Source organism: Seriola dumerili, unplaced genomic scaffold, assembly GCF_002260705.1.
Source record: "Seriola dumerili isolate Sdu_G_001 unplaced genomic scaffold, Sdu_1.0 BDQW01000331.1, whole genome shotgun sequence".
Taxonomy (NCBI): Eukaryota; Metazoa; Chordata; class Actinopteri; order Carangiformes; family Carangidae; genus Seriola; species Seriola dumerili.
The window spans coordinates 2,359,024-2,371,879 of record NW_019174586.1 but is presented as its reverse complement, the minus strand read 5'-3'; the positions used below and the strand labels follow the sequence as shown (position 1 = coordinate 2,371,879).

At 42.0% G+C, this 12,856-nt stretch overlaps 2 protein-coding genes across 3 annotated transcripts; one reads left to right on the top strand and one right to left on the bottom strand.

The window, feature by feature from the left end:
• Positions 1-242: 242 nt before the first annotated feature.
• Positions 243-5,434, bottom strand: LOC111232455 (HRAS-like suppressor 3). 2 transcript variants are annotated; one of them, XM_022759986.1, is made up of 6 exons: positions 5,353-5,409; positions 5,034-5,069; positions 4,404-4,475; positions 3,995-4,103; positions 3,488-3,756; positions 243-1,006 (listed from the first exon to the last, which is right to left on the bottom strand). In XM_022759986.1, the coding sequence occupies exons 3-6, from the start codon at positions 4,416-4,418 to the stop codon at positions 884-886; spliced, it is 516 nt and encodes a 171-aa protein (XP_022615707.1). In that variant the 5' UTR covers positions 4,419-4,475; positions 5,034-5,069; positions 5,353-5,409; the 3' UTR covers positions 243-883. The 2 variants fall into 2 exon arrangements, with proteins under 2 accessions (XP_022615707.1, XP_022615706.1); XM_022759985.1 differs by lacking the exon at positions 5,034-5,069 and having other exon boundaries at positions 5,353-5,434.
• A 1,011-nt stretch (positions 5,435-6,445) lies between these two features.
• On the top strand, positions 6,446-12,295 carry ints5 (integrator complex subunit 5). The gene is made up of 4 exons (XM_022759812.1): positions 6,446-6,681; positions 8,157-8,409; positions 8,633-10,609; positions 11,005-12,295. The coding sequence occupies exons 1-4, from the start codon at positions 6,587-6,589 to the stop codon at positions 11,722-11,724; spliced, it is 3,045 nt and encodes a 1,014-aa protein (XP_022615533.1). The 5' UTR covers positions 6,446-6,586; the 3' UTR covers positions 11,725-12,295.
• Positions 12,296-12,856: the final 561 nt, after the last annotated feature.

Here is a 12,856-nt window from a genome sequence, read left to right as displayed (position 1 = left end):
GCCATTAAGGAGCGTAGTCAATACATAACTTATTCATTAACTTTCTGTGTGTGTTATAAATCTTTCTGTATGTCTTACAGAAATCAGAGGATTTTTGGGGGTGTGCTTATGAATATGGGGCATTTTGTGGTTGTGAAAAGTGTATTCAGTGTATGCAGAACTTTTACATGTGGGGGGATTATTTTTATATTGTTGCAGTGGTACTTTTACTTAAGTAAAGGAATGACAGACTAACATCAAGATTCACACAAATTATTTTTTTATTCAAATCTTTTGAAACGTCAAAGGATGACATAGTGGTGTAACATGACATTATATGGCTTTCCTGTGAGATGCAATAACAATTTCTTCAGTTAAATGTATTTTGATTGTTAAATGTTCTTTTTAGATAGCTTATTTAGTACTGGCTAACAACAGTCACCATTGAGATTTGATTCAAATAGCCAAAACCAATCCACCATGAGCAGCAATCAGCAACCATTTTTGTTTAAAACTTTTCAGGATGAAAATAATTATAAATCAGTAGAAAAGACCCCCCCTCCCCACCATATCACCCGCATGAATCTCACATCCTTCATAATTCAAAAAATATCTTCATTCATTCTTGAGATGTCTTATTAAAACATTTTAACATCTATGGCACCTTAAGTAGTGGAGATCCTGTTCGTTGTGCTTATGCCATAGAAATTTTAAAAAGTCAGAAAAAAAGTGCCTTGCATTGCTTTTCAAACTAAAAAAAGGCATGAGGGACAGGTGGAGGTTTAGTTAGTTAGTTAGTTAGTTAGTTAGTTATCTGTGACTGAGACTGATTATGATCAGCACAAGTTAGGCTTTGCTGGTGATGTGTTAATCAAGCCAGTAAACGGGCAACTCAGGACTTTGATCACTTTGTGTTCTTGTCTTGTTTTTTGCTGCTTCCAAACAGAACTCCTGCCAGAGCCACAACGCCCAGACCCACCATTGTTGCCAGGCCTGCAGCCACGACTACTTCTCCTGCCTTACGCACCTACAGAGAGAAACACACATCTTTCAGTAGGAGAACATGGACATGCTGAGTGTTCTCGACACCGAAAACTCCAATAAAATGATCCACAACTCAGGGAATTGTGTCACTTGCATATTAGTTTTAATTTATATACAAATGTAGATCCAATTCTTATTTTTAAAAAATGCCTTACCAAACTCACGTCTGTAGAAAAATGTGCAGATATTTTGAACAAGAGCCAAATATCTTTATTGTCAGCTTTTCCTCCGTGGCCATCTTTGGATATGCATGATATGCATATTTGCACACACACAGAAAACATCTTATAGCGCTGTTTTATTCTGATCCACAGACAGAAATATTTCTAAGGTCTAGGTTCTAAGCTGAATAAAACGGATACATGTGAGCTTGAAACATAGCACAACTTTTCCACAGTACACCATGCTTTATTCACCACACTTTTGGTAAAGAGTATAGGAGAATAGTTCTGTGTCATACTAGACTAGTGCTAATCTTTTATGTCTTTATTGAACATACCCATTAAACATTCACTGGTGGAAAAAGTAAGTGAACCCTTGGACTTGAATGACCGGTCAAACTTCCTTTGGCAGCAATAACCTAAAACAAGCTCTTCCAGTAGCTGCTGATCAGACATGCACAATGTTCAGGAGGAATTTCGAACCACTCCTCGTACAGAGCTGCATCAACTCAGACATGTCTGGTGTAAGCAGCTCTCTTCAGGTCATTCCACAGCTTTCTATACTGGATTAAGGCCTGGGCTATGACTGGGCCAATGGTGAATTTTCTTTGTTTGAAGTCATTCTATAGTAGATTTACTTTGATGTTAAGGGTCATTGTTGCGTCACCCAACTTCTACTGAGCTTCTGCAGGTGGACAGCCACCCTGAGATTATGGCCACAACAGCGGTGCCAGGGCTATAAACCACTGAATGACTGAGTGAGTGATAAAGTTGAGTGATCAAGTTACACCATTAGTCAGCTGGCCTGCAGTGTTGCCAACTTAACACATTTGTTGTCAGATTTTTAGACTTATTTTCCAAAAAAAGCACCTGGCGACTGATATAGTGACAAACTTTAGCTACTTGCCAGTAATGTGGATCGGAAAATGACTGTTGGTTAACATGTAGTCTTAATGGGCTGTGTTGCAGTCACTATTTCATAATTGTTCTGTTGTCTGACAACAGAAACAGAAATTCATGTAAATGAGAGCAACTTTATTGGAAATTAAATGCTATTAATACACTGTATTTGTTTACTGGAAATTCAGCTGTATTAAAATACTGTACATGTGAGCACAGAGAGTAGGAGCAAAGAGCTGAAACCAGCTGACACAAGGCAGAATGCAGATACACCATGATGATGTCAGTTGTTCACAGCGGTTCCACAACAGTTTTTAACCCCATCCTCACTTTTGCACTTTGACCATACACTGTCCGTACACTAGGTTTTGATTTAGTCTTGTTTGGAGAGCAGCCGTGTCCTCCATGGTGTCCATGGCAGGACACCGTGCTCCATGCAACCATGCACCACAATTTACTTTTGGACTCATCTTAGCTGGGCACCCTTCTAGGGAGAGTATCCACAGAACTAAAATGTCTCCATTCATAGACACTGTGTAGCTGTGGACTGATGAACATCTAAACTCTGAGATGACTTTGTAATCACTTCAGGTTCATGCAAATAAATAAACAATTCTTGATCGCAAGACTTGAGATCTCTCTTTTGTGAGGCATCGTTCACATCAGCAGATGCTTCTTGTGAATAGCAAACTCAAAATGTTTTAGTAATGAAATATGTAATGTAATAGGACCAAAATGTGTATGTTTTTTTTGTTATAAGTAAAAATAGCTCTAACCCACACCTCCAATCTTGTCTTTATTGATTGGACTCCAGGTTTGATAACTCCTGACTCCAATTAGCTTCTGTGAATGTCTGAATGAAATTTTCAGTATGGACAAGAATGTTATTAGTTAAATAGATTGTGTTTGTTCATCATTGTAACTTAAATGAAGATCTGACCAGTTTAGTTGACAAATTTATATGTAAATAAAGATAATTCTAAAGGGTTCACTTCTTTTTCTTGCCACTGTTAAAACCAAGCTATCAAGCTACCACAGCCACCATGCTTCATCACAGATTAAACTGCAAACGTCTGCATCAAAAGATAAAGCAGTGCACAGTTGAGGCTGCCTTTGCAGACTTTCTCACCCTCTTTAGTGGTCCAAAGTTCCTGCTTTCCTTTATGGGAGTCCTTTCCCCTCCATAACCCGTCTTGAGCAGATAGCCATGATAAGTAATGTGGAAGATCTGCGTTTCTTTATACATGTTGGGCCTTTTGGTACAAATCCCAGATCAGCGCTATATATCCACTCAATTTTAAGTCTCTTCAACGCTTACTTACATCAATCTACACTGGCTGCACCCTGTCCCCTGGTCCAAAAAATGTTTTGTAAATGTTAAAGACCAACATGCCTCGACCTACCTGCCGGGACTCAGCCTTGCCGTAGCGCAGCTCGTTGGCAAAGTGCTCACAGTTCCCCCTGAAGACACAGTATGGCAGTTCCTTGCCCACCAGCTTACGGGCCTCCTTCACAATGACAGGAACTGGGAGGGGCTTGTACTTCTCATCCAGGCTGTTGTTTATTTTCCAGTTGTTTGTTCCCACCACATCCCACAGCTCCTCTCTCTTCACCACAGCCTTCTCACTTAGAACGGACATCATACTGTTGGAGCCCGCACCTGGGACCTCAGCTATCATTAAAAAGGAATGACAGAAAGAGAGATAAACAGACATGCATACATTTGCAACCTATTGTGTGTGTGTTTTTTTATGAATTATTGAAACAGTTTAACCAATAAAATAATTTAAGCTGATACTCTGGTCTGAAAAACTTCATGCCACAGTGAATGTGAGCTGTCAGATGAAGGTGCTCTTTGTTCCAGACTGGGACTTCTGTCACAATCCAGAGACTTGTGTACCATGACTCACAGGGTGGTGCCAAGTGAACGACAAAGCCATCACCGATGTAAACTGCCCAGTGCTGGTAGGTGCCACGGAAGATTTCTATCAAGTCCCCAGGCTCTGGTTTCTCATCATACTTGGATTAGAAGACACAGAAAAAAAAAAGTTTGACTTTGCAACAGACTGTTTTAGCAACAACTGCAGCACATTTGACCTGAACTCTCTGACATAATCTGGGTTAAACAAAGATAAGAATATGACTTTTTATTAAATTAAATGCTATAAAACCATAGTATGCTGGACACACACACTTTAAATGTTATCCAGTGCATAATGATTCATAATTACTATAACACATCCCAAGAACACCAAAAAATAACCAAAAAACATCATCAAGTCTATTTTCTATATTCTAATTAAGCAGTAAATTCCTCACCAGAGTCGGAGCCATTTCAGTGTCTCTTGCGTCTGTAAATCTTGGATTGGTGTGACTTTCAGCGCCGGCACCCTTTTGTAGACCAAATATTAACAAACGATATGAAATAAAATTATACACAATTTATCTGTGTATCTGTGTGTATTTAGCATGGTTGCTCATGTATTTATCTCAAAAGTACAGCATTTTACAGATTGTCTGTGTGTGTGTGTGTGTGTGTGTGTGTGTGTGGGAGAGAGACTTTAGATTTTGGCAACTGAAAACAAAACCTGTACCTGAAAAAGTAAAGATTGGCATTGAAACATGTTTATTGAAAATAACTGTATTTGCTTTGATAAAGGTTTTAACAAAACACAGATGCCCATGTGGGAATGAAGAATGAACCTTATATTTTTTGACTATTGAATAATCTTTTTTATCTTAATTAATTTTTGGTAAGTTTGAATTCTGGTGTGTTTTTCAAGGACAGCCTCCTCTTTTTTCCTGGTCTTTTTTTCAGTGATGTTTTGTTATTTAACCAACATTCAGGGATGTAAAAATGGACAAAAATAATAGAAACAAACTACACCTTCCGAAATGGTATAAATCAGCACCTCTCAAAAGACTTGAATGTGAAAGTAACGTTAATACCTGCACACACCTTCCCGTTCTTGTTTAGATCAGATGCTGTAAAACAAAGTGGACCATCGCCAAAATAATGCGAGTGTATTCGGTTAAATGAAAGATAAAAATCATTGTTTCAAAGCTTAATCAAACAGCACGAGCCTAAACAAGCGACGAGACGTCAAGGGAGTCGGAAGCAAGCTAGTTCTTAGCTGGTTTGTGTTTACATAATCTAAATCACCTTTAATCATCATTAACGTTACACCATATAAAACACCGCAGCTCACGAAGCCTGACACTAGCCTACAACTCAGTATGTAAATGGTCGGAAAGTCCTTCTTCATACCGTAAACGATAATGTCCACGGGCCGGTGTATCGTCAGGGTCGTCAAAGGCACTGACGTCAAATTTCAGCTGTGAGCGACCAGCTGATCATTGCTCTCTGTAGCCGCTAGGGCCGGTCACCTTCACAATAAAAGCAGCTGCTACTGATACTTCTAGTACTGCTAACAACAACAACAACGACAACGACAACGACAACAACAAATACAACAACAACAATAATAATAATAACAATAATAATGATTATTATAATGGATAAATTCAGCTGGCAGTTAATCAGGTACACCTTGATAAAACTAATGTAGGCTGATGCAACAGTCCAGCAATAAATCTCCTACATTCATGAATGTTATAATGTTCAGTTTTTGACTGCATTACATTTAGTATGGTGTGCCTAATACACTGGCAACTGACTGTATGTTACAGATAATATTATGTCATATTATTAATATGAATATTATTGAACCCTATTTGCTGCAAAGCCCTGTCCATCTTTACCATTTTGCAATAGTGCTTTATTGACCTTTGATTATTTGTGATATATCTTCTAGGAGAGGCTTATATTGCTAAAGGGAAACCTTCAGAACACTACACTGGTAATCATATACATTTGGGATAATGCAAGAATTGAGCTGAGGGTGGCTGAGGGGTCCCACTGGTGTGGGAGAAGTGGGATGATTTGTGTCTGTCTGGACAGTGCTAAATGTGTGTAACTGGTTTGTATTATGGTATGTTGTTTTTTGGGTTTTTTATTTGACATTACCTGTTTTTGTATTCATGTTCAAACTAATAAAGTAGTATTTGGAAATAAACATTGCATGTCTAAATATAAGTTGATTTATTTCCAGTGTTCCATAATTACATAATTTATGCTTTCATTCTTTAAACAGTAGCAGAATTGACTAAACTTACTTTAGTTCTAAACCTAGAAATGTGTTATATCAATAACAATATATGGTAATAATATAATTGCCATACTTTTCTTTAAAAATACACTAAATTTCATGTCTCTAAACTTTACGAGATGTCTGTAGTCACCACTAGATGTCGCCAGTGACGTCAGCTGTCCATGTCGGTTTTCTTTTTCATAGCGACGAAGAAGTTCCACCTTCCGGCTTTGTAGCGCCCTTTCGCTGTATTTTTGTCCTGAAATTGTACAGAAAATATAACAAAAAACTGTCCTTGTTGTCCTCGTCGAAGTCACATTGGCTGACAGGAGGATTTGATGTGACGCTTTAATGTTAAAAGACCAAGCGATGTCTGTGGTGTTTGACGGGAGTCCGCTGAAAGCGATGCAGAGCTCACACACTCACACCCCGCAGACTGCCCTGAGGTGAGTGGTGGAGGACTGGACAATTTAGACCTGAAAGTCAGTTTAGTGCGTGTTTTATGTTTTATATTTAAGTTAACGGTATAGACAATACTGGGTCAGACTTTTATTTGTTACGACATTGTTCTGTAGGGCCAGCTCATGAAGAAAGTGACTGGATTGACAACATGCGGCACGGTTACACTGAGGAAATGTTATCAGTTGGAGCAAAGCACGTATTTGTACAGCACCAGTCACCAGCAAATGTTCAGTATTTTATATATTTTATATAAGATTTTCAATTGAATTTATTTTAGGGCTGTAATGCAACTGCTAATAATTATAATTAATACCATTCATAATGATCATATTTGATAGTAATCATTATTGTAATTAATAAATATTATAATTAATAATAATTAATTCTTTAAAAATTTTAGAGCTAAAATGATTAGTTCATTGACACTAAATGAATCTGTCCATGAATATAAATCAATTGATTACTAGTAAAAAAAAATCCATTCATCTAAAAATGCCTAACATTACGTAGTTCCAGCTTCTCAATTATGACAATGTGCTGCTGTTCTTTGATATAGAGCTGCAGATGACTCATTTAATCAATTAGTTGACCAAAAAAATATGAAAACTTGCTGCTTGTCTTCATCATGTGTTCTTAAATTTTTGTTGTAGCCTTTATCTGATAGCAATCGAAACACTAATCCATGAATATATCCACTTGCTCAGTTTAAACTATTTTCCGACAAATTTTGGACTAAGCAATCAATCAGTTAATTAAGAAAAAGAAAGATTTTAGTTGTTGCCCTTTTCTTCTTCTTTTTTAAATCTAAGAATAGTGAAAAACACCTACCACAACTTCCATGACACCTCATAATGACATCTTAAAACCGAGAACCCAGAAATATTCAGTTTACAAATTTACAAACCAGAGAAGAGCATCAAAATCTGATTTTTGATTCAAAAAAAAAAAAAAGAAGCTGTGTACAGAATATAAAGCAATAGAGAGAAGATTAATCTACAACAATTTCGATAGTAGATAGGAATTGTTTAAAAGATAATATAAATTAAAAAAAAACAATAGTTATTAGTTCCAGCTTCTCACATATAAGGATTTGTTGCTTGTCTTCATCGTGTATGACAGTAAATTAAATATGTTTTGGTTTTTGGCTGTTGGTCAAACAAACCTAGCAGTTTAAAGACATCACTCTGGGCATTGGGAGGTTGTGGGTCTTTCATTACTTTTTCTTACATTTCGACTAAACTATCAATTGACAAAATAGTTGAATACTATGTTTCTCTTCCTTGTTGTTAGTGATGTATAAATACATCTTTATGGGGAGTTTGAATTGAACCTTTCGCTCTCACACACATACAGGCGCACACCTCTTTTTATTTTGTTCCTTTTCCTCATCATTTTCTGCTTATGGATGCTAAACATCACACTTTGCAAATCACTCATCCTGTCCATCCTTCTCCCCTAGTGCCCAGGAACTCTCCCAGGAGATCAAGTCCTTCATCAGTGGCATTGACACCGTTCAGGGGCGGAAGCTCAGTGTCCGGGAACACGCCCGCTGCGCTGTGCGGTTGCTGCGCTCAGTCCCAGCCTGTCGAGGGGCGGTGCTGGAGCATCTGAGGGGTGTGTACGATGAGCACGTCTCTGCCTTCCTGCACAACCTGGAGACAGAGGGGGAAGCCAGCTCCGCGGTCAGCTCTAACCTGGAGGACATCATACAGGTGGGACATACATAGAACTTACAGTGATGAAATTATTAAGACTAATTAAGATTAAACTTTACAGGCCATTTTCAGTAAGTCCTCATTGAAGAGATGCAAAATCAACTAAGGTGTATTTGTATAGCCCAATATCATGTAAGGTTTCTAAATCACTCAGAAATATAGGATAATGGTCAGTTAAATTCCTCAGGAAACGGTTTTAATTATTTCTGTTCATCCATAGGAGGTCCATGGCGTGCTATCAGAGTTCATCCGGCTCAACCCCCGGGCCTGGGCCCCCCTGGTATCTGCTTGGGCTGTGGACTTGTTGGGCCAGCTGAGCAGCAAACACGCTGGCCGCAGGGTGGCCCCCCACTCCTCCAGCCTCAATGAACTGCTCCAGCTCTGGATGTCTTGTGCTGCCACCCGGTCCCTCATGGAGGCCTACTCTCAGTGTTTGGCCGCCATGCTGGCCTGGTGCCCTGATGCCTGTGTGGATGCGCTGTTGGACACCTCGGTTCAACACTCCCCACATTTCGACTGGGTGGTGGCTCACATTGGGTCTGCCTTCCCGGGTACTATCATCAGCCGAGTCTTGGCATGTGGACTGAAGGACTTCTGCTCTCATGGCGCCAAGGACCAAGGGCTAATGGTGATGGGAGCGGATAAAGGCAACAGAGTGCCTAAGATTGGCTCGGTGGTGGGAATCCTTGGACACCTTGCAGTACACCACTCCGACAGCATCAGGAAGGAGCTGCTCAGGATGTTTCAGGAGAGCCTGAGTCCATCGAGCCCTCTTTCTCCCAATTCGTCCTCGACCTCCTGGGAGAGTTCCCCTCAGCTGCGTCGTGCTGCTGTACCATTTCTGCTACAACTGGCTGCAATGTCTCCCAACCTCTTTGGTGCTGTGTCTGCAGAGCTGGTGGAGTTGTTACGCCCTCCTGTCCTGCTCCAGCTGCAGGCCTTGCTGCAGGGCCTCCCCAGAGAGGAACTGGATAATATGCTGGGGCTTGCTGTCCATCTCATTAGCCAGAGTCCTTCAGGAGGGTCCCGGGTCCTCCGTTTTCTGGCAGACACAGCGACCCCAGCCTCGGTCATCATCTCTGGCCCGACACCCTCCCCTCATGAAGGAGTCAGAGAAGGTTGTGACCGCCTCCTTCAGATGCTGCTTCTGCATCTCCACAAACTGGTCTTCAACCGATCAGATGTAGTTGAAGGAAATCACCATCACTCTGCTTCCTCTCAGCCCCAGAGAGTCATCCCCTTTTTGGAGGAGCTGCAGTCTCATGTGGGTGAGCTCTGTGCTGAAACACTACGACTGGAGAGAAAACGTCACCTCTGGCTTCACCAGCTTCTGTGTCTGCTGTCAGTGTATGGGGGTCCCAGCGTTGCCACCGAGGCCCTCTGCCAGCTACTCACCCAGGCCCGCAACCCAGAGGAGCTGGCTCTGGCCTGGCAGCTTCACACCACACTCTCCTCCTGCATGGCGGGACTCATTCCTGCCGCTGTAGCTCGCTGTGTGGCCCAGATCCATACACACACCCTGGGGCCCCGGCAGCTGAGACAACTGCTGCTGAACCTGGCCTCAGCCATCCAGAGTCAGGATGAGGAGAGAAGAGGATCAGCGGGCGCTCAGTCCTCCATGGCCATCCAGGTGGGCTCAGCGGTCTCAGGACACCTCCATGATTTTGGCCCACTCCTTCTCCACGGTGACCCGGCTGTATCTCACGCCACAGTGCGTCTCCTGTCCTGTAGCCCCCTCCCTCGCACCTCCTCCCCAGCACACCTGCTTCTGCTTTCCCGTGCTGCTGTCACTCATTTCTTTCTGGCGCTTCGGAGGAGAGGAGAAGGGGGGAAGATAGGGAGGGATGGGGGACAGGCAGGTGAGGCTGTGAACTGTTCAGTCCTGCTCCTGTCCCGTTTTGCAGCGTACTCTCCGCTCACTCTCAAGGCGGTGCTTCAGCAGCTGGTTGAGGGAGCGTTACATAAAGGCAACACTGACCTGTTTGGAGGGCTGATCGCAGACATGTCTGGGGCCCCTGTTACTTCCCCCTCTGTGTCCCCTGACCTCGGAGCCTCCCTGCTGGACATCAACTGTCGGTTCGGTACCACCGTCAACTTTTCTGGCAGTGTGTGGTCTGTATTTCATGCCGGGGTGATCGGCAAGGGTCTGAAGATCCGCACCATCACACAGCTGCCTGACCCATCTGGGGTCATCCAGGTGAGTTGGACAGTTGAATACTGCATTTGCAGCAAAATGTAGATGTATACCAAAAGTTATTTTTCTATTTAAAGTAGGCCATGTGTGCAGATTGAACATACAGCTAGAGCTTGAAAATACATTTTCAGGCAAACACTTCACAGGAAAAAAAATAATGTTGTTGGGGTGGAGGTAGAGGGCGGTCCACTGAAGTAAAGCTCTGCAGATATACACAAATGTATGGATTTGTATGTTTTATTTCATTTCTTCCTGCCTGACTGTTATCTCAACAGCACTTGAAAATGATTAAAAACGGTAGAACTTTTATAGTAAGCGTGATTATATGTATTTTGTGTTTGATGTACTGTAGCAGAAAAGACTGTCAACGTGTCACCATCATTTTCTTCCCTCTGTAGAACATCCAGACTCTGTTGGCTGTCGTAGTCCAGTGTTGCAGCTCCTCTGGTCTCAACGGCTCTATCAACGGCTCACAACCCCCATCTGACCCTGACGAGCCGCCGCCCATCAACGCCGAGGCAGCCAAGGTTGTAGCAGTCACACTGGTGGAAAACGTCTGTCCGGATGTGGCCAACGGGGAGCTGTCCTGGCCCCCAGAAGAGCATGCCCGCACCACGGTGGAGCGAGACATCCACATTCGTCGTTGCTTTGAGGCTCACCCGGTGCTTTTCCCTCTACTTCAGGTGGTGGCAGCTGGACGCCCGGCTCTCTGCTACTGCTCCGCTGTGCTCAGAGGCCTCCTGGCCACCCTGCTGGCCCACTGGGAGGCATCCCGTGAGATGTCATCCACAGACTCCCCGTGGCACCTCCAGGCCTCCTGCCTCCTGGTGTCATGCATGGGAGAAGGCCAGCTCCTGCCTCCTGTGCTGGCCAATGTACACGAAGCCTTCCCCCACCTTACTCCCTTTGAGGTGAGGCTGCTGCTCCTGGCTGTGTGGGAGTATGTGAGGGGCAATGGACCAATGCCCCAGAAGTTTGTCTTCAGCTCAGAGAAGGGCCTGTTCTGCAGGGATTTCTCTCGGGACGGTGACGTGGCAAGATACGTGGCACCGATTCACAGCGTCCTGCATAAAAACATTGATAGATTGGGACACCTGTGCTGGCGGTTCCAGCTCTAAAGGGTGGTGAACCGTGAAGAGCAGGTGGCAGGGAATAAATAGATGCCGTAAAATAGATGTAAAGCTGAGTTACATTGTTCCGAGAGTGGACTGCGAAGTTGCTATAACTGTTCTACATTTTCACACAAGTAGAGCTGCGTGTGTGCGTGCGTGTGTGTGTGTGTGTGTGTGTGTGTGTGAACCTTTTGTACCATATTTTTCAACTTTTCTAACAAGTTGTTTCTGTAAGAAAGACAAGGGGACAAGAGAAATGACAAACATGTATAATGTGTTGATATAGAATTTGCTCCCCACAAAAGACAGCCTTAATATGTAATTTCAGTTAGAAAGTACAATGTTACCATTTATAGATTGTTTGTTTGTTTTGTATAATTTCAGATTGTTCATGTTCAAAACTTCACAAACTGTTATTTCAGCCACTATACAAAATTAAATCTTCATTTGGTCCTAGAATGTGTCTCGACCTGAGCATCCTTGTTTACGCTAAAATGTATCATCACAGGACTCACTCACTGTGATTCAGGTGATCACCAAGTCTTATTACCATTGTCTTTACATACTGTTAATCCTCTGGGCCAGTGGTTTCCAACATTTTTTCTGTGTTTTTTCTTTGTTAGAGACTGTTTCATTTTAATAGTATATATATAAATAAATGAAAACAATAAATATATAAAACTGCTGTTTTTCACAAGAAAAAAACAATAGAAAAAATTCTGAAAAATAAACATTATTCAATGTAGCAGAATTTAGATTTTCTTACTTTAGACACTGGTTATCATCTTGTAACTCCTTAGATGCATCTTATGTGGGTCATGACCTCCAGAAGTCCTGCCATTATTTGTATTCCGGGGGATAAAAAACACTAATATTTTAAAGTATTATTCACCACAATTCAGCACCAAATTGGCTCCAGACCCTGCTTGTGACCCCCTATAGAATGATGTGATTACAGTTACAGGCTATGGCCTTAGTGTGGCAGATAGTGATATTTTTTTCTTCTCAAATTAACAGATTAAAGGTCTAAAGAGCCAACACTTATGGAAAAAAAGAAGTAAATATGATAGTGTATAACAAGATTGGCTTTTGAGGTAGAATGGTCTGGGTAATGAGGGTTATGGGTTCACAAAGTTAT